Source organism: Sebastes umbrosus, chromosome 2, assembly GCF_015220745.1.
Source record: "Sebastes umbrosus isolate fSebUmb1 chromosome 2, fSebUmb1.pri, whole genome shotgun sequence".
NCBI classification, from domain to species: Eukaryota; Metazoa; Chordata; class Actinopteri; order Perciformes; family Sebastidae; genus Sebastes; species Sebastes umbrosus.
Genome location: NC_051270.1, coordinates 33,066,004 through 33,086,556, shown reverse-complemented (window position 1 = coordinate 33,086,556; position 20,553 = coordinate 33,066,004). Strand labels below are relative to the sequence as shown.

At 39.4% G+C, this 20,553-nt stretch overlaps 2 protein-coding genes and 1 long non-coding RNA gene across 5 annotated transcripts in view; 1 reads left to right on the top strand and 2 right to left on the bottom strand.

The window, feature by feature from the left end:
• trip4 (thyroid hormone receptor interactor 4) overlaps nucleotides 1–12,154 on the bottom strand; it is a 95,737-nt gene extending 83,583 nt beyond the window's left edge. Inside the window, exons 1-11 of the mRNA XM_037793299.1 lie at nucleotides 11,927–12,154; nucleotides 9,397–9,578; nucleotides 9,055–9,185; nucleotides 8,646–8,864; nucleotides 8,465–8,543; nucleotides 8,264–8,369; nucleotides 7,262–7,477; nucleotides 7,032–7,161; nucleotides 6,223–6,416; nucleotides 5,955–6,079; nucleotides 5,749–5,840 (exon numbers count right to left, since the gene is read on the bottom strand). Coding sequence (XP_037649227.1) covers nucleotides 5,749–5,840; nucleotides 5,955–6,079; nucleotides 6,223–6,416; nucleotides 7,032–7,161; nucleotides 7,262–7,477; nucleotides 8,264–8,369; nucleotides 8,465–8,543; nucleotides 8,646–8,864; nucleotides 9,055–9,185; nucleotides 9,397–9,578; nucleotides 11,927–12,006 — 1,554 coding nt within the window. The 5' untranslated portion in view covers nucleotides 12,007–12,154. The remainder of the gene's footprint in view (nucleotides 1–5,748; nucleotides 5,841–5,954; nucleotides 6,080–6,222; nucleotides 6,417–7,031; nucleotides 7,162–7,261; nucleotides 7,478–8,263; nucleotides 8,370–8,464; nucleotides 8,544–8,645; nucleotides 8,865–9,054; nucleotides 9,186–9,396; nucleotides 9,579–11,926) is intronic.
• LOC119502408 lies at nucleotides 317–20,367 on the top strand. Its single transcript, XR_005210061.1, has 3 exons — nucleotides 317–328; nucleotides 1,386–1,388; nucleotides 20,097–20,367. It is a non-coding gene; the product is annotated as an uncharacterized LOC119502408 (long non-coding RNA).
• Nucleotides 15,880–20,553, bottom strand: part of LOC119502367 (neuronal acetylcholine receptor subunit alpha-7-like) — a 38,563-nt gene continuing 33,889 nt past the window's right edge. For all 3 annotated transcript variants that reach the window (XM_037793328.1, XM_037793319.1, XM_037793311.1), the window contains 3 exons: nucleotides 19,276–19,362; nucleotides 18,771–18,880; nucleotides 15,880–17,115 (listed from right to left, as the gene is read on the bottom strand). In XM_037793328.1, coding sequence (XP_037649256.1) covers nucleotides 16,582–17,115; nucleotides 18,771–18,880; nucleotides 19,276–19,362 — 731 coding nt within the window. In that variant the 3' untranslated portion in view covers nucleotides 15,880–16,581. The remainder of the gene's footprint in view (nucleotides 17,116–18,770; nucleotides 18,881–19,275; nucleotides 19,363–20,553) is intronic.

The window sequence follows — 20,553 nt, the reverse complement described above, 5'->3', positions numbered from 1 at the left end:
CAGACATGGGTCATTGAAAGTGTTTGAATTTAGATATTTTGTGCAAGAATGGAAATTGTTCTTTTGATATTTGTTTTTTATTTATTGCTTTGCTGTGCTGTGCTGTGTTAGAGAAAGTAAGACTAGTCTGCCATCATTGTATCACAGCACAGTTGAAAAGTGTTCACACATTCAAGCCTCGCTCTATTTTTAAATTATTATCTGTGATCTTCTGTAAACCCTACTATTTCTCATTATCAAAATTCTTAGTGGTGTTAATTAACCTCGGTCCTTGTCTCAAACTATGCCATGTTGGGTCCTTAGAATTTGTCAAAAGTGTTTACATATTGTAAATTTCTTATATTTTGATAATAAAAGATTTTTAAAAAATGATGGAAGTGGGCCTGAAAAATCCTTGAAAAGTCCTTGAATTTAATGTTTTTGACATTGTGGGAACCCTGGACATACTTATGTACATACATACACACATAAATATACAAACTATGTAGATGATACTGTTACATATACTGTATGCAGATGATACTGTTACATTCTGTATATGCAGACAGTATGAATGCCCAAACAAGGCAAAAGAGGGCACAAAAGGAAGAAAAAACCTACAAGTATTTTGCCTTCACTGTAAATAAGACCGCATGCAAGAATCTTAAGTATTTAAAAATTAGTGGGGGGACATTCTACCCAGATCTGAACATTGCAGGGACCCTAAAGCCGATAGTTAAATGGAATCATTAATTTAATTATTTACACCTGTGCTCCTCCTATTGTGAGGTGTCCAAGTATCTTCAGTGAAAGTGGTCTCATGAACATTTCTTACTTTTGTTTTCATTTTGTGAAATACAACTGAATTGGTGTTGATATAGCCTGTGAGTGGATCTTGACTTATTGATCAAGGCAATGTGAAACCTGAGTCTAGTCTAGTTGGGGACCACTGCTATAAACCATCCAGTACAAGCCATGTCTCAAATATGTGTCTATCTGACATACTGTACATACAGTGCCAGGGGACCTGCTATATGTCAGCCTTCAACAGACCTGAGGTTAATAAAACATGCTTATCTGTGAAACGTTAGGCTGCATTACCGTTCAAAAACCTCTGTAAATGTTGAAACTTCCAGATTGCATTACTATGTCAACATTTCATCATTAGAGTCCTTTGATTAGATATTATATGTACAAATCACACACATACACACACACAAAACCTTTGCTTTTCTGCCCTCGTAGTCATTTCATATGAATCAATAGAGCACTGAACAGTCAATGGCTTTGCTCTCGGCATGCCCGTCCAAAAGACTAGACCTCTGACTTGTATTCACAAAGCCATGTAGCTCTGCAGCTGGTGATATGATCTTTGCAACAGAGGAATAAATCCGACCCTTATTAAGAGTGTGGATTGATCCAATCAATTTTTTCACCACAGGAGTAAGTTGATGGTGCGATTCGAGCTCTGTGTGGGATGTGATGTGCCTTTGCCTGCGCTGCGAACCATTTTGAAGACTGAGAATGGGTCTGTGCATGTGAAAATAAATGTTGTACTCAAAATATAGTAATGCTTCATTTTATGTGCAATTCTAAAATATTGGACAGCTGAGTGTCATTTGTATGTGTGAAGTAAACCATCTGCAGCATATCCACCGCCCATAAACCTGCTTAGCTTGGCCAGAGCTCTCTGCTCATCCTTTTTAATTATCTCACTCTGCCTCTTCCAGCAAAAACATTCCAATTTTCAATCTGAAATATCTCTTTCCCAACCCCCCTCCCTGCCGTCTGCAGTCGGCAGGTCAGGCACGCATCTACACCCATTGCTGAGTGAGCACTGGGGGGTAGGGGTGAGGAGACAGAGCACAGATCATAATGGTTGGCCAATTATCAGTAGTACGGGGGTCTGGGGAGTGAGAGATTATGTGGAGAATGGATCAATACACCAGTCAGTTTCTAATGAGGGAAAGAATTGGTCCAAGTCAAGCAGATGGAAATCCTGCTCAGCCTGGGGTGGTCTTTCTACACTGTCTGTCAGCAGGGTATCAGGTTTTTGGTGCTGCTTTGTACAACAGCGCCCCAACAGGGGAATGACTGCCATCACAGCGGATCAGTGATGTATTCAAATATTTACAACATTTACCGCATTTATTGCGTTCATAGTGTTTCTCTCGTGCTCTCCTGATCCACCCACATTCCACTTTCTCTAAATATTTCATACATCACTAGGGGCAGATTTAGAAGAGCCTGAAGAATAATGGCTGTCTGTCCTTCACCACCCCCCTTTTAACCACCCACAACTGCCAGCACAGGACAGTAAATCCTACACCTCACCCACTCGCCCAGCAGCTCAGCTGTGTGCTACTATGCACTCACACAACATGCACTCTTCTGCTTACATGAAAGGAAGCAAGATTAAAATGCTAAACAGCTAATAGTCTCTGCTTTTTTTTTTCCAAAATGGTGACTGGAATGAGCACTAACCAACTGTTCAGCACCATCATTAGGCTGTTCTTCTCTGGTTGCTTCGCTATTTTCTACATCTGCCTCTTTCTTTTTTTTCTGAGGGGCCTTGTGCTGGGTGGGGGTGTTATTTATGGCTGCTCTGTGCAAGTGGACACACACACACACACATACGCACACACACCCTTTCACAGGATGAAAGGGCAGTCACACTGCCTGCAAACATGATTTTACAGCCCTGGGTGGAATGAGTGGTGGAGGAGAGAATGAGGACAGAGTACAAAAGGGGAAAGCCCTTAGATTTACAGGTCCCAGCAGTCAGAATGCAAACTATGTAGCAGCACACATTTTAAAGCATTTCTTTTTACTCAAACGCAGACAAATAAGACAACTGACTTTATGCAGAAGGAAGACAGACATGTTAAACGTCTGTGCAGAAATGCACGGAAACACAAGTACATCCTGAAAGGGGATCATTGCTTTTTCCACGGCTCTGTTTTGTTTTGTTTTTTTTCAAATTGGAACAGAAGACTGCAATCTCCAAATGTGATGTGTTTCAGTATCTCATCATCTCATGATTGCATACGAGCGTGTGTGTACATGTGTATGAGGGCTTGTAGCTTTGCAGGGTTGGGGCATATTTGTGCAATGTGTAGTGTTCTTTCCCTGTTTATACAGTTTCACTATAATGTATGTTTACAGTTATGTGTTTGTGTGACAGGACAAGTAACGTATCTAGGTGTTTATACATAACATCAAAATAATGAGAAGTAACTGAGACCTTATCATACAAGGGTGTGTCTTTGTTTAGAGATTGTATTAATTTCTGCTTAAAAAAAGATTTAAACGATTAATTAACATAATAGGCGATTGACTGATTGATTAATCCTTTCGGTTCTAATAATAACAAACATATAATGTACTCTCTAAAAGGATAAGACCAGTGGACCTCAGACTGAGAAGTCTCTCCCAGAGCCAGAGGCAAAACAGGCAGGACGAGAATGGCAATGTAATTAAGTTAGAATGTGTTCCATTGACGGCGAATGGTAGAGCCACTCTGTATACACATGATGACTTAATGGGGAGTAGGGTGTATTTTCCAGTTTATAGTTGGTGAAACTGCGATTAATTAAATCAATTTGGGTGTAAAAGCTCAAGTAAACAGTTTATGAGTCCAAAAAGGCTGCCAGTGGAGCACTTCTATGCTTTGCCACATCACATATTCAGAGTCACACTAGAGTCCTCGTAACACTCTGGTTAAGGGTGGGTTTCGCTTTAAGTGTTCATGGAAGACATGAAATGAAAAGCATAGAGGGCAGCAGTGCACTCTATTGTTTTATTAGTAATCAGAGGGTGTGTTTTGCTATTCATGTCTCCTGTAGCTGTTAGACAGAATACACCCTTTTTGCTGCGAATGTATGCTGCAAAAACACAACAGCCTGATGCCTATGTGATGTGTATATGTAAACCATTTTGGTGGGAGGTAACTGGGATAATGAGGGCTTGTGTTTGTGTTTCAGTGGTTATTCCTGTGGTGCATACTGCCTCTAGTGGGAAATGCTGTAAACTGGCAGAGAGATGCTGGTGAAAAGGTGCAGTCTGACCTCTGCTGGTAAGAGATGATATTGCAGCAATCGTTACACACACGGCACAAAATGCATGGTGAACTCAGTCAAATAGAGTGTCTCTCAGTAAAATGTCCAAGAAATACAAGAGAAAAGGTATGGGAAAAGTTATGGTAATCCTTGTAACACATAAAACTGTTTTAAATCGGTAATTCACAATGATTTAAACTCACAAGTGTGTTCCTATGTTGTTGCACTTAGGGTTGTAACAGTATACGATTTTCATTGGTACGATAACCATCTCAGAAAATGCCACGGTTTCACGGTATTACAATATTATAATTATTATTATTATTATTATTATTATCAGTTACAATGACCCTTAAAGGAATGAGAACAGAATTATAAACCTGATCAAAAAAATAGAAATGTAACTATAATATGTTTTATATTTGAAGCATGTTAGTTTACATGTCAGCAGCACTATAGCATGAAAAATAACATCAGCTGTGAGCTTTTAAAATAACGTCCTATGATTATTAACAATTAACATATACTGTAGGTGCGTAACAGTGCAGCCAGACTGCTCTTGTCTGTATGTTTTACACACACTTATGTCTAATGTGTTAACTGTCAACTTTCATACCACGGTATACCGTTAAAACCCTAGTTTGACTGTGTGTCCTGTACTGTGTGGTCTTGGATGAAAAAAGCCTCTGGATGTCTATAAATGGGATGGGAATTCTAAGAGTTCCAGCAATCAACATAAAATAACAACAACAGCGTCAAAGAGTCCTCCAAGTCAGCGAAAAATCGAATCACACATTTTTGCCTATATTTTTTTGCAACTACCTGTACTTGGATCACAAAGCAACCAAACACTGACACTCAACTCAAGAATAAAACCCTCCAAGTAATAACCATGTAACAAAAGTAACTTCACTAAGCACCACAACGGTTTGTTTTGACATAATTTCACACTTTTATATTAGTCTTTTTGTCCATCACTTCCCCTTATAATGAGACATAGCCTGGTTTCAGACCTGAATTGCCACCATAGACTGTATATAAGAAGTGTATTTAGCGGCCTATTGGTTTGTGGACTGCTGTTTGAAGACTTAAGTTCGGTATTTTGGCTGTCGCCATCTTGTGTTTTTTGCCAGAAGAGACACGAGAGGGTGGAGCTAAATACAACCGAACGCTGAATAAGACATTTCTAGGCGACCAAAATGTTACAGTTAACTTTCATGAACTGAAAACACACTGTGAAAGGGTTAAAGTTGCAAGACGAAAACACGGACAACTCCCAGACCGGACAACGCCATGGTAACATCCTGTCAATCACAAGGTAGCCACGCCTTAAAGAATACCCTGCTTTATGGTCTATTTGACTCTAAATGGGACCATAATTTACTAAATGAACATCATGATGTATTGAAGAAGACTTGAAACTAGAGATTGAGACCATAAACTCATGTTTACAATGTTTACTGAGGTAATAAATCAAGTGAGAAGTAGGCTCATTTTCTCATAGACTTCTATAAAATCAGACTTCTTTTTGCAACCAGAGGAGTCGCCCCCTGCTGGCTGTTAGAAAGAATGCAAGTTTAAGGCACTTCAGCATTGGCTTCACTTCTCAGACCTGGAGGTAGCCCACTGATTGCCACCCACATCTCTGATTTGTTGATGAAAGTTATATTAAGCTCATAATTCTGGTCTGGTGGTGTAATGTTTCACTGACCTGTTCTCTGAACTGCTCCTGAGACAGGCAGTCGTTCACGTTGACGCAGCCCAACAGGCAGCCGGTGGGATATTCTTTAGGAAACCTGGGCCCTGCACAGAAAACAAGCGCACACATGGTCACACTTCAATTTAAGTGCTGTATGTAAAACAGCTAGGAGCAAATACTTTCCAGTATTCACAGTTATTTCGTGATTTGCTGTGTACCTTTCTTGTGGACGTGGCGGTACATGGCTTCCACCTCAGCAATCTCCTGAGGAGTGGGTATCTTGGCTGCAGCAGCAATCCAAAGACGACCCCGATGGGATGTGTACCAAGTTCGCCCCTCTACCCTTTAACACACACACACACACACACAAAATACAATGTTACCTCTGCTTTCACTGGCCGGACGAAAGAGTTTTAAATTGTGGATTTTTAGGTTGCAATTTGGTTTGGTCTTTACAGCCCATTTGGGATTTAGTCTGCTCTTTACCTCTTGATGCCTTTGACCAGCAGCGTGGCCCACGGTTGGTGCATGCTGAGGCACCAGCCCCCGTCAGCCATCTCCTGCATGTCTTTGTCTTGGAGCCGCAACTTTTGGCGTTCTTCTCCTCCCTTGTCCACTGCTGAGCTCTTTCCCTGCTTCATGTTTCTCTTGTGCCTTTCACTGCCTCCAACATCCACCCACTGGAAAATGCATTCATCATTTTCATTACTAGAATCTGTGTGAATATCCTCTGCACAGTTTTCATGATGGAAAAAGTACTATGCAAGCTCAGGCTACATGTGGGAGAACAATGTATCCTCATACAATGGTTTGTATGATATCTTATGAAAAGTTTTTCCTAATTTTTTGTGCGTTTTCCTACCAGCAACACGTGACGCACGTGTCAATTTACGCTCCAGTTTTTTCAAAATAAACTTCCGTCTTCATATGAAACAACTTGGTTAGGTTTAGGCAACAAAATTACTTAGTTAGGTTTAGGTTTAGGAAGTACGGAAGTTATGTGGCAAAAAAAATCAACGTTAACTTCTGGTTCCACACAGGGTACGAACATACTTTACGACCATAAGAATTGATTTCTTGGGATATATACGAATTACAGTGCATTTCTTTTTGTAGGTATAGCTACTAACGGTGTATGAGAACAGCGGTCAGCTATCAATTTTCAACCCATTTTATTGATGTTCCAATTAAGTTTTATAACTACAAAAGAGAAGTCTATAGAAGACATATATGCAGTGTAAATACACAGGGTAACAACATCTTTACTCCCAGTATAAATGTCAGACAGTACCTACCTCTGGTGTAGACTGCATTATGTTGGGGTTGACCAGCTCTCCGAGGGTCTGCCTTCCACCTTCTCTTTTAGAATACATTGATGATTTTGACGGAGAGTCGCTGTTCATAGCCATGAGGGTCTCATCCAACCTAATTTACAAACATTTCAAAAGGAGAAGCTGTTTAGCGCGACTACACAACACAAATCTGCACTTGCAGCCTTGATTCAAGTGGCGTCAGATGATCTTACTTGTCGTAATACTCGTTGAGGTTGTTTCCCTCATCGAGCACTTGTCTACCAGCAAAGTCCAACGTGATCTTCCTGTCCTTGCGAGAGGCATAGCGAAGTTCTCTCAGCTCCTCTTCCTTTTTCTTCAGTTTTTCTCGCTCACTGGGTGACAGCCACTGATTGGATTCAGTAGCAAAGTAATCCGACTCATCATCCAGAACCTGCGTTCTCCTGACACTGGAGTTGAAGGGGACGGTAAATAAATAGGTAAGTATTATCACCACGTTTCATGATTATCTTCCGCAGTAATCAAAATTTCCTGCTAAATTCGAAATTCAGAGCTTTGATATAGCAGAAAACAACTACTTGCTACATAAAGATATAGAGGTATTTATGAAGGTAATTCTCATGGTTTGAGTGCAGTAAAGACACAACACATTACGTTTATTTGTAGATGATCCATTTCATTTTTTTGTATACCTCATCTATTTCCTTCTTCTTCTCTTGCTTCCTCTCTTCATGTACTACTGTCTCAGGCCCAAGAAAACAGGGCCTGAGACAGTAGTACATCTACCTGAGCAGAAAATGAAGTCACTCTCCCTCTGTGTGTTGTAATCCGAGTTTCTCTACGCTTTGTTTACGTAGCTGGGCCAACCGCACGTGCATGTTAGTGCATGTGAGCGCATGTAAGCGTGCCCCATTGGCTAGCTAAACTGCTCTCCTACGGCGGATAACGCTGATAACGCCGTCCCGACCCATGGCGTCATCGCGGAAGTGTAACAACCACCCTTGGATTCCCCCCGGGTAAACACTGTCAGCACTGTTGCCATAGTCTGCACTGTTCATGCTGTTAGCACCGTTAGCTGCTAGCTGCAGGCTCAGCCGTTGCCGTGTTGAGAGCTGTGTGGAGGGAATCCCTCAATCATAGATAAGCTCTGAATTTGGAATTTAGCACCTTTAAAGTGTAGACATTGCACACTTAGCAGTAAACCTATCCGTTCTTGTGATTGTGTTTTATGATACCTATTCCGGTCATATTCCAGCAGCTTTTCTTTGTGCTGGACAGCCTTCTCCAAGCCAGCCTTCATCTTGGCCTCTTGGTGTGGGAGATAATCTCTTTCTCCACCGTCTGTCACCAAAGTAAAAACAAATTCATAGCATCGATCCACTTCATTATTTCATAGATTTTAGTATTTAATAATTCTAACTAATTTTGACTCTCACCTCCCATAAGCTTCTTTCTTAGTTTCTGGCTTTTGTTGGAGTCTCGTTGCAGGATCTCTTGCTCCTCTCTTGTGCATACCTGAATCAGATAAAAAAAAAACAGTGAGTAAGGAATACTAAACCAGAAAATTGGATTGTCAGCACCACAAGTAGACTGAAAAAAAAGGAAATTCTTACATACCAGGGTTCCACAGAAGAGGCAGGGTCCTGAGCCCTCTTGCTCACACACAATGCGACCGCAGCTGATGCAGTTGTTGATAAGTTTGTGCCTTTGGGCAAGGCACTCACAGCCACGTCGACCTGGGAGTAAGATGGACATCTTGTCTTGTCCCTCTTTGGCATAGAGACTGACAAACTTACTTTTCTTCTTTGTTGAAGAAGTGCTGCTGTTTTCTTGGGCCTGAGACAGTAGTACATGAAGAGAGGAAGCAAGAGGAGAAGAAAGAAATAGATGAGGTATACAATAAAATGAAATGGATCATCTACAAATAAACTTAATGTGTTGTGTCTTTACTGTACTCAAATCATGAGAATTACCTTCATAAAGTAGGTGATAAGAGAACAAATGTTTAGGGCTGATGTGTACTCACCCTCATCAGGTCAATGGGGGTTTTGACTGCCTCTGGCTCAGGTTCTGTTTGGCTCACAGTCAGCGTCTCCTGTTTGTTACGGCCCTTACGTTTAGACTTCTTCTGGCTATCTTTGGTCATGTCTGGTGAATCTAGGAAAGGAGAGCAAATTACCTTCAACAAAGACTGTGGATAGCGCATTTGAGATCAATTTGAATAATTACAATGTATATTTATTGACAGTGTTTTAGTCATGCCTAAGTGCTTTGCATTGTAGTTTCATAGCAGGTTTTAACAACTGGGAGGTATTTTATGTACAATTTAAATCACAACATATTCAATGGCAGACATCAGACAGCCTACCTGATGATGAAAAAGACTCCTTGGGAAGGAAAAGACTCGAGGAATCTGTGGCCTGTCTTTGAGTCTTCTTCCATCTGCGGAGGAACTCATCAATGAACAGCCCTTTTCTCCCATCCGTGCCCTGCAGGAGGTCTCCCATATACTCCTGAATTTCTTCAGCATTTTCGATGGTTAGAACGTATCTAGACAGCAGGATGACACAATAACCATTTAATTTAATAACATTTATTGTCAAGGTTGATGTTGAAAACATTAAAGACCTAAAAAATAATATAATAAAAAGAAAAATAATCCCTACAAACACTCCTTTATACCTGTGAGGCTTCCAGCAATGTTTAATGGTCTGCTTATGCATTACTGAAGGGTACTTTACAGTTCATTTGTTTGTATTTGTTTACAGTTTAGTTTTTAGGATTTTTTTAGTTTAGGATTATTCAATAGGCCTGATGTGTACTGTATTTCTTTTCTCTTTCTTTTTGATAAATTAGTTATTAGTTGTTTTTTTTTGCATATTTGACTTTGATGTGTAGAAAAGTGTAAGTACAACAGAGCACTATTGAATACTGGGTTTATTGTCCTCAATATTTCACTTATATAATTAGAAAATGATTGTGCGTATTGATCACAACCTATTCATACTCACACATTCCTCTCACATTCACCTATACTTGAAAACTATCTGTGGTTGAAACAATGTCAATGATGTCTACATAGAATAAAAAGTAAGATCTGGGAATGAACAAGCAGTGTGTGTGTCTATATTTTTCTCTTTATATGTTTGTCTTTCAGGTGCCGGCTGTGATAGCAAAGAAATAACTATTCCTATTCATCTATCCCTCCCCGTTGTTTGTCCAGCTTTGTTGTCCTTGTTCCTAGCTGTTATTTCTATTTCTGTGTACGTACATTTAGAGAGATGAATAAAAACTGGAGTCAAATTCCTTGTATGTACAGTATGTACTTGGCGAATAAAACTGATTCTAAATCTGATTCTGAAAGACTGGGCCAGATCCGAAACAAATCTACAATATCATAACATCTGGTCCGGATAAAGCAAACAGATGTGGGGCCTCCAAATGCACAACGACCCAGTAACAGGGTCCACATAGGCCCTTTTCACAACAGCCATCTCGATTTTGCAGGGTAAACACAGTTATTATACAATAACATTAACTATGTTCCATTTAGGTGGGCCTATAGGTCAGGGATCACTTGAATGTCTGTGACACTAAATAGAACGGGACTATAATTAATTTTATAATAATTAATATAATTAATGATTCATAATTTTTTAATACAATTACACCTGTGTTTACCCTGCAATTACATGTCAGAATGGCTGCTGTGAAACGAGCCTATTGCAGCGGATCCATACCTGACATGGCCATCTGCTAGCATTACCTTTTATTTCTATTTGTTCTTATTGCCTGCTGTTTATTCTTTGGTAACTGCCTCTCCACATCAGATCTGCTCCCTCTACAGAGTCTTTCCAAGCACAGCTCAAGACCCACCTCTTTTCTTTGGCTTTTGAATATACTTGCATTGTGATTACTAATTGGCCTTTTTTATAATGCTCATTATAACAGTCTTTTACTCATGGATTTTTATCTTGGTCTCTGTCTGTGGATGTGTGTGATTTGGTTGTGTCTGCTCTGTTGACCTGTTTTTATTCTGCCTATGTCTGTAAAGCACTTTGGTCAGCTCATGTTGTTTTAAATGTGCTGTAGAAATAAATTTGATTTGACTTGACTATTGTAATAACTAACCAGCACCTGCAAACAATGTCAGGTGTTTTAGTGCCTCTGGGACATTACATGTCATTGAAAATGGTTTCCAGGCTGTTTATTTAAAATGTTTTTACCTTATTTAACATTTTGTAAATCTCCTAGTCTTATACATCATTACAAAAGTCAACTACAAAACTTAATCTGATCATTCACGTCAACATAAACACACACAGATACAAAGTGACATCACCCAGGATGTGTCACCTTGAAACATGTGTTTTAACTGATTTAATAAAGCCTGACAGGCTAGGGCAAGGCAAGGCAGCTTTATTTGTAGAGCACATTTCAGCAACAGGGCAATTGAAAGTGCAAAAGAACATTAAGACATCATTAAAACAGTTATAGAAACATTAAAGATTAGAAAATAAAAACAATCTAAAAATAAAAGCTAGGATAGAAGCTAAAATAGAGTATAACACACAAGAGTAAAAGCTCTAGTGCAGTATAAGATCATTATCTGGTGTAATGACAGGCAGCAGCAAACAGGACAGTGTTAATGACAGTACAGTGGTTAGCTCATAGATACAGCTGCTACTGCCTGTTACTCTCACAGATGGAAAGACAGACTTATTGAGCTATATCAAAGGAAGTGGTGAATGTAACACACACACACACACACACACACACACATAGCATTCATTACATTCATGTAACGCTAATAATCACACCAGCAGCTGTAGGCTTGTTAGCAGCCTGTCAGCTCTCCTACAGTCACATTGAAGCTAACTATCGTTGACGTCACTCACTGCACGATGTCTTCACACGCCTCCAGACCGAACAGGTGGTGTAGCTGGTCCACACACCACTGCAGCAGAGCCTCAGACATGTTCACCGACTAACAGCACTCAAAGAGCTCAGAGCTAATGTAATGTAATGTAGCGGTGGCGTGTCAGACCAGAGCTGAATCAACGTGTTTCCAGTCGGAGACATAACAAAGGCGCACACACCATTATAACTGCGTGCGTGGCAGCAGAGAATCCCATCCGGAAAACAACCTGTACTGTGGGATTAAGGTTCCTCCCGACCGTCAGTACGACTTCCAATCATATTACAGTTTTTCTCGATTGTTTACACACATTTTCTGAAAGCATGCCTCATACTCTCAGAACTCTACACACAAATCAAAAAACACACACACAATGGGCAAAACCCCTCAATTCTCCTGCAAAATGAAACTTTACATTCAAAACAATGTTATTTCTTCTCAAAATGGTATTTTGTTTTCAAATGACACACACAAACCATCATATGAATAGACATTTATAAGAACCAGTTGAACACTGATGTGCTCAATGTAAAACACTATGATGAATGGAAAACACTTCTTCTCCATTCATCATGATGACTTAGACCTTTTTTTTGTTCAGTGTTACACTTACTACAGACAGTACATACATAAGTGTGTTGTAAAATATTTTAGAATATTGTTTTTATACTCAGAACACACAAATACACGGTAACAAATATATTTTATTTTCCCCACAAAAACAATGTACACAGTGTACATCCCAACCAACACAAAGTTGCACATACAGTGGTCTACATACAAAACAACAGAAGAATTTACTGTATACAGTTACAGTAAAAAAAACTATGCTGCATCCTCTCTTCTGTTTCGGTCTGGCCACAGCACCTCATCCACATCACAAGCAATGTTTTCCCTGGCGAAGCAGCGGGGGAAATATCGCTTAGCATGTTGAATCCAGCCATGAAAAGCATCAACTGATTGCTAATTGTTACACTGTGTGACAGGTGTTTGACCATGTGATGAGTCAGTGTGCATAGTAGGGCAATTGACTTTAGAATTTTGAATGACAGTGTGTTCCTTTTGAAAACAAGATTTTCTTCATGAAAATTGTGCCAAATGCAGAGAATTGTGTGTAGTGTTTTGAAAAAAAGTGTGTTTTAGAACTGCAATTTGAGTGTAAAGCAGGAATTGTGCTTGTAGTTTAGCAGAATTGGTTCAGGGGGTTGGTGCATGAGTTACATGTTGTGGTCATTGTGTGTCAAGTACCAGTATTTGTGTGTAAACAATTGAGAAAAACTGTAATATCCAAACACAATGAGTCAGAATCTCACTTCTGACTGTGCTGTGAGAAATATAAGGATGTGAGAGATGTTTTCTTTGAAAAAAAAAGATAACATATATCCTGAGTTTATCCATCTCCCTGCTCCTCAGAGAATACCATAGTTATGTGGGGAGAAAAATCAATGTGCAATATTATCTGCAAAACATGTTGACTGTTGCCATAGAATAAGAGGTGCTACAAGCTCTGAACATGTTTCTGATTGACTACATCTGTAAAAGAATGTATATTTAAAATGTATTTGGTATATTGTGATTGTGATTATTTTGTGATTTTTCTTGTGATTGTGATTATTCTGTGATTATCCCTTGTGAAATGTAATTATTCATCAATAATGTAACCTGAACATTCATGCCAATAAAGCTTATTTAAATTTTAATTTTGATTTGAGTCATTATTTTGTCAGGGATCGAAGATAATTCTATCTCCAGCTCAGTTAGACTCAACTGTTCAGGTGTAGCTGTAATTGAATGTACCTGTTGAGTTCAGTCACTAGGTGGCAGGTTTGTGATGCAGTGAAATGCAGAAGCCTTCAGATTGAACTGTACAGTAACGTTATTTACCAGAGTACCAAATGACTTGCTCCATAATGAGGTGGTTATTTTCTTTATTTCAATAACATTTCAATGCATTATTGTTGTATGGCTTAAGCAGTGGTGGAAAGTAACTAAGTACATTTACTCAAGTACTGTTCGATTTTTAAGTACTTGTACTTAACTTGAGTATTTCCATTATACTTTTACTCTACTACATTCAGAGGCAAATATTGTACTTTTTTACTCCACTACATTCATTTGATGACTTTAATTACTAGCTACTTTATTGAGTTTAATAATACAATATATAATCAACAAATAAATTATGATATATTATTATCGATTAAGATAAGATTTTATTGATCCCAGAGGGATACATTCACAAGCAATAGCAACAGTATATAAAGTAACTAAAATTATATATAATAAATGCAACATTAAAATGATGCACACATTAATGCATCAATAATTATAATCCAATGATATAATATTCATTATTCTGAAATGGGCCATTCTACATAATGAGTATTTTTAATTTACGTACTAAAGTAAAATCAATTTTGAATGCAGGACTGCAGGAAGTTTTAAGGACCACACATAGTTGTACAGTCCTATTTCTCTGGAATTAGTTTTTTTACATTTACAGAATAGGGAAAGTTATGTGCGCTCTAATTCACTTAAAAATTGATTACTTATCTCAAGGCGTTATTTTCTGTAGCTGGTTGGAACAACTTTCTTGTTCAGTGCAATTTTTCATTCAGTCTAGATGAAGGCAACCCGATGACTCATCACCCTCCACATAATGCTGCAGGAGCTGTATTGGAGTACTTTTGGCAAGCAGTTTTTGGCTTTATCTGGCTGGATGTCAAACAGCCTGTCAAATCAATCCGTCTCTGTTGTCTGTTTCAATCTAACAGTGCAAAGGTGAAGGTTGTCATTTGTAGTCCAAATAAAAAATGGAGGAGCAATAGTATACTTAATGGTAAACAAAACACAGCTCTGTACAGCAGGAAAACATTTTTGAAATGCTGTCCCCGTTTTCAAATAGAAAAAAGATGCATTTATTTATGAAATGTCACAGTACAACAAAAACATCATGAATTTGAATGAACTATGACTATTTTGACCTCACAGTAATTCTTTAATCATTATAAAATGTTATAGAAAGGCAACTTACATCCCAGAACTGTTTGGGATACACAAGTATTCATGTGATGCAACAAATTTCAGTACAAGATAGAGTAACTGTTATTTTTCTATGTGGAGTAGAATTTAGTGACAATAGATGCATTGTAATGAACAATAATACACAGGTAACATCACATAACAAACCACAGTTGCATTCATTGAAGGTTAGCAAATTACACCACTTAAACAATGCTTTGTAGTATCAGCATTTTTAGACATTTTAAAATAGTACAAGAGGATATGATTTACATGTTTTCCTTTAATATTCAATATGCCACTAGGCTGTGTAATATAAAAGGCAAAAGATGGTCCTTTTCATCAACATCATGTAAGGCATGAATTAAAGTATTTATGCATGACATACATTTTGCCAGAAGTCCTCAATTTGACTTTGCTTTACGTATGGTTAAATATTTGGTGATATAAACGTCCCATATAGCAGACTTAACTGTATCCAAATTACCGCCTCATGAGTTTACAAATGGATACACTGTGATAAGAGATATTGAAACAGGCTTGTATTTTTGTTTCCTGATAAAGGGGACACATATCATGAAAAACTCACTTTTTCAGAGCTTGTGCACATCCATTTGGGTATCTGGAGTGTCTACCAACCCACAAACTGTGACATAAGACAGTCAGTTTTTTGTAGGCTGCCTAGATCAGAAACATGTGATTAAACAAGCCATTCAGATTTGGCTCCCCTTCCTATGTCACATGCAGACTCATTAGAATATATCACCCACAGCGTGAGAACTACCTTTGCAAAGGTGCACCATATTTTTCTCACAAGCCAATCAGAGCAGACTGGGCTTTTTAAGGAGGGCTACTTAAAGAGACAGGCGCTAAAAAGGAGCGTTTCAGACAGACAGTGAATACAGGTATATTCAGGCAGACAGTATGAGAAAAATCATGTGTTTTTTGAACATCAAGCATGTAAACTTGTTCTAGTAGAAACCCCGAATACAAGTATGAACCTGAAAATGCAGCACACTCTCACTCCCAACTCGTCTCATACCGCCGCTTGGTGACTGATGCACGGAGCACCCCTCTTGCGTTACTTTTGGATGTGTCAGGGACGGCGTGTCAATATACGCTCTTTACATGCACAGTGTCCTTTCAAAATAAACTTCCGTTTTCACAGGAAGTTAGGTTTAGGCAACACAACCACTTAGGTAGGGTTAGGAAATGATCCTGATTGACTTAAACATCACTGACTACCGACTAACAGGACTGATGACACCAATGAGTCACGTCACTAACGGCTGACGTGACAGAATAAGTCAACGTTACTTTTAGTTTCACACGATCAGCGGTCTCCTGGTTGAAAGTCTTGTTTGTTTGACCCATCCATCACCCCTCCCCTTAGCTGACTCTCACGCTATTAATACTACATCACTTTCTCCAACCGTCGAATAACGGCATGGGTGGGTTTACACTGGAGTTAGTTGAAAGCCCGGTTCGTCACATACTGTCGTTAAAGGGTGCCTCTATGCGTTGGTTTCCGATGTCGAGGGGCGCTATCCAATCAGTGGTATTTGACGAGTTTGGACTGAGACCGGGTTGGGAAATGAGCATGATATGTCCCCTTTAAGTGAAAAAGTCTTTGGAAATGGCCTCTACAAAGTTGGGTGCTGACATGAGGATCCCAATGGTGCAGAGGATAGTGAAGAGTGAGAAAGCCATGAGACAAAGCCTGTCGATAACAGACGCAGCAAATTTCCACTCGTTGCACACTGACTCGTCCTCGTCTTGGTTACGGAAGCGTTTGGCAATATAGCGCACCTCGTCCAGGATCTTGGCCAGCCCCGGTTCCACGCCGCCTGCTGAGGAGATGTGACCTGCGGGGAGGAGCATCTCTTCCTCACCTGCTCGTCCAACCAGCCGGACCCCGGAGTCAGACGACGTGGCGGCTGTGGAGTAGTGGATGCTCTCCAGGCCTCGGACGCCAACATAAAGCACGTTGCCGTTGGTGGATTGTGGGGCTGAGGCGCTAGCACTGAGTTCCATGCTGGTCAGGCTGTTCCGTGAAGCCTTGTTGTGACAGGCTGGACGCACCCGCTCCTCACCTGGGCGCTTCATACGCAGGAACCAGGCGCACCAGTTCAGCAGGATCACTCGGGTCTTTGGAATCAAACGAAACATTAATAAGGCTCTATAAATTATATATGATACATCCACCAAAGAACATATATCTTCTTCTTTCATCTTTCATCCTTTACGTCTAATTTGTTTGGGTTACTTCAAGAATTTTCACTCAGAAGTCAGATCAGTTCAACATTTCACTGAGGTGCTCTATTTGTCAGCGTCACTTCTCCCAAATCACAATGAAAAGCTGGTTATACCATGGCCCCAGAAAATACCAGTTTCTGATTGGTGTTGTGATACACACCTTCAGATTTTTGTTTAAAGGTCCCATAAAGTGCTCATTTTCAGGTTCATACTTGTATTTTATGTTTCTACTAGAACATGTTTTCATGCTGTAATGTTAAAAAAAAAACTTTATTTACCTCATACTGTCTCTAATATGCCTGTATTTTACCCTCTGTCTGAAACGCTCCGTTTTAGTGCATTTCAATGAAATTGCCCTGCTAGGCAACAGCTTGGGTCCATATTTACTTCCTGTCAGCTGATGATTCACATGCAAACGGAAAACAACTGGGGCTTCGTCCGAAATAGCATACTATGCACTACATACTCAACAGGTGTACTAGCAAACAGCAGTATGTATCTTTTCGGACACACTAAGCAGTAATTTACGTCGTCACTTCGTGAGAGTCTCCTTGCTGGTTGGAGACATGTAACCATGGTAACCTGTGCTAACCTCATGTGACCAAAATGACGGTTTGTAAGAATCAAAGTCTGAATTAATTAAAAATATATATTACGCCTAGCAAAGTGAAATCTTTACTTACAGTTATATTGAAGCGCTATTGATGTTACAGAGCTGTCCGTCAATGTCTGTTGTGACATTGTCGCCACTTCCGCATTGCATACTGTAATATTTTACCGGAAATAGTATGCAATTCGTGTACTGTTGGTCTCATGCTAAGGTTTTGGACATACTAAAATATCTCACATACTGTTTTAGCGTACTAAATAACATGTTAGTGTGGAATTTCGGACGCAACATTTGACACATTTAGAATGTATATATGCAATAGAAATATTGTAGATTTGTGACATCACAAAGTTACAGAAATCCTTAAGGGCTGTTTCAAAGGCACAGTTTCTAAATATGGCTGTGTGTAGTTTTCCATGGATTGAGCGTTTCAATATTTTCACAGTAGTTATATAGCACTTAAACCTGCTTTATAATAAAGAAAAACACATGAAAATCTCACCTTTTACAATACTGGACCTTTAAGTAAAAAAGGTATAATCATTTCACTGAAGGTAACCACTCTGCTTTTTGTTGTAGTATTCTTTGACTCTAAATCTTCTCATTATGTTATTATATCAGGAGGCCTTATTGTGCAAGAAAGAAAGACATTTATTGAAACACATTAGCCAGACTCTGAATCCTCCTGATGAACATGAAGACCTCTCAGCACATTTATGCCTGTTAAACCCTTACACGAGCAAATGCATATTAATCTCAATAAACCACTGTAAGTGATGCCAAATTGACTATAACCTAATAAAAAACAAGATCAGCAGATGTCCACAGTTTATCATGACGTACTCACAATTTTGAGGTGTGGCCAGAAGGAAATGAGTAAAGTGGTGTTAATGGGGATTAAGTCACAGATAATGGTTTAATATGAAACGACACTCACCCATTTCGGCATCTTGCTTCCATCAGGGTCATGATGGTGATATTGTAAGACCACAACTGTAGCGATTACTGAGAGACCAACAATGACCATGGTGGTGGCAAAGTACTCAGCTGGGTGAAGAAGAAATAGAGAGAATAAGAATGGATTCAGTACAACAGATGCAGGTAACATTACGAGGAGAAAACATGAGGATAAAGTGAAATGGCAAAAAAGGTAAGTTCATGGTCCAAGAGAGCAGAACTCCTTTTTTGCCTCGAGCACACTTTTCCCTTTATGGGTCTCAGAGAAATGCAAAAAAAACTATGTTTTTCATTTCACTGTTTCAAACATGGTGACTCAGACCTCTATATAAAGAAATCCAAATATTGGATGGCTGCTTAAACTTAGTAACACTGTGATATAAGAGAAACCCTGATGAAAAATGACTACAGAAATTTCCCCCCATGTCTTCCCACTGATAGTAGTTGACACCCATAGCGACTGCTTTTAACTTTATCCGGCTTACCTATTAAAGGCACAGAGTCCGATGTGGCGGGCATAATCTCTGCAACCAGCAGCATGAAGACAGTCAGGGAGAGCAGGACCGTAATGCCTGGGAAGGAAACCAAATCTCAGTAAACACAAAGCTACTAGAGGGGAACACCAGCGAAATCAAGAATTTCAATATGTTATTTCCATGGCCGAGGAAAGTTCAATCAAACTTGTGGTGTCATAGGATGTAAAGTCTGGAGCTGCTCCATAGACAATGAATGGGAGACTCATTTTGTGGACCCACAGAAAGTTTGTTTTTCTTTTTTTATACCAAATGATCTTTATTCTATTGTAGTGATGTCAATCGTGAAGAAAATGAACCCAAGAAAATGTTCCCATAATACTCAGAACATTCCTCTGCGTGCTCTCAGTGTCATCAATGACATTTCTCCCCATTTATTGTCTAAGGAGCAGTTTCACACTTTATACCCTGTGACATCACACATTTGAGTTTTAGCACTCTAGTTGTTGGATTTGGGAGAGAGTTGTTCATGTTTACTAATATTTTTGGACTGTCATAGGAGGCTTTTACATCAGGGACTCAGGCCCAGATCAGGGTACACTTTACCCTAAAGTCCAGTTTGTTTGTTTAGTGTGATCACTGTGTATCGTACCCAGGCACAGTTCATCGATCTGTGCCTGGGTCCACTTGAAAAGGTGGTCTCGGGTTCGTTTCATGTGTACTTCGGTACTGTACGGTTCGCATAAGGTGTGAAAACCAACTGTACTTGCAGTCGCCGAGTAGTTTGGAAAGGGCAGGCTTTTTTCGTACTCGGGCACGGTACGAATCAATAGTACCTAATATGAAAACACCTTTAGACCATAGGAATAGGGCTGTAGCTCCCCTTTAAGTTCACTGAAAAGTCAAATCACATAGTTATGACAGTAATGATTCTCTGATGTTGAAATCTGTGTGAAGGTAAACTGACATGAAGCATTTACGTTTATCATTATTCATGCATGCTGTTATTTTGTATGCATTTGCAAATACATGTGTAGCTTACATCCTTTGGGAAGAATCCTTGTGTTTACAACTTGTGATTAGATTATGGTTCTTGTGTTAATCATTTCTATATGTGTGTGTGGCATGACACTGCATGTCAACCTTAGGAGGGGGATGTAAAGGCTGAGGTCAGGGAGAGGACGTTAGTATCCATATTTTAGACAAAGGCAAGCACTGTATTAAATGCATAACGAGCTGTAGGACATATAATGTAAAGCATGTTCCACATTAGATATGGTAGCAGATATA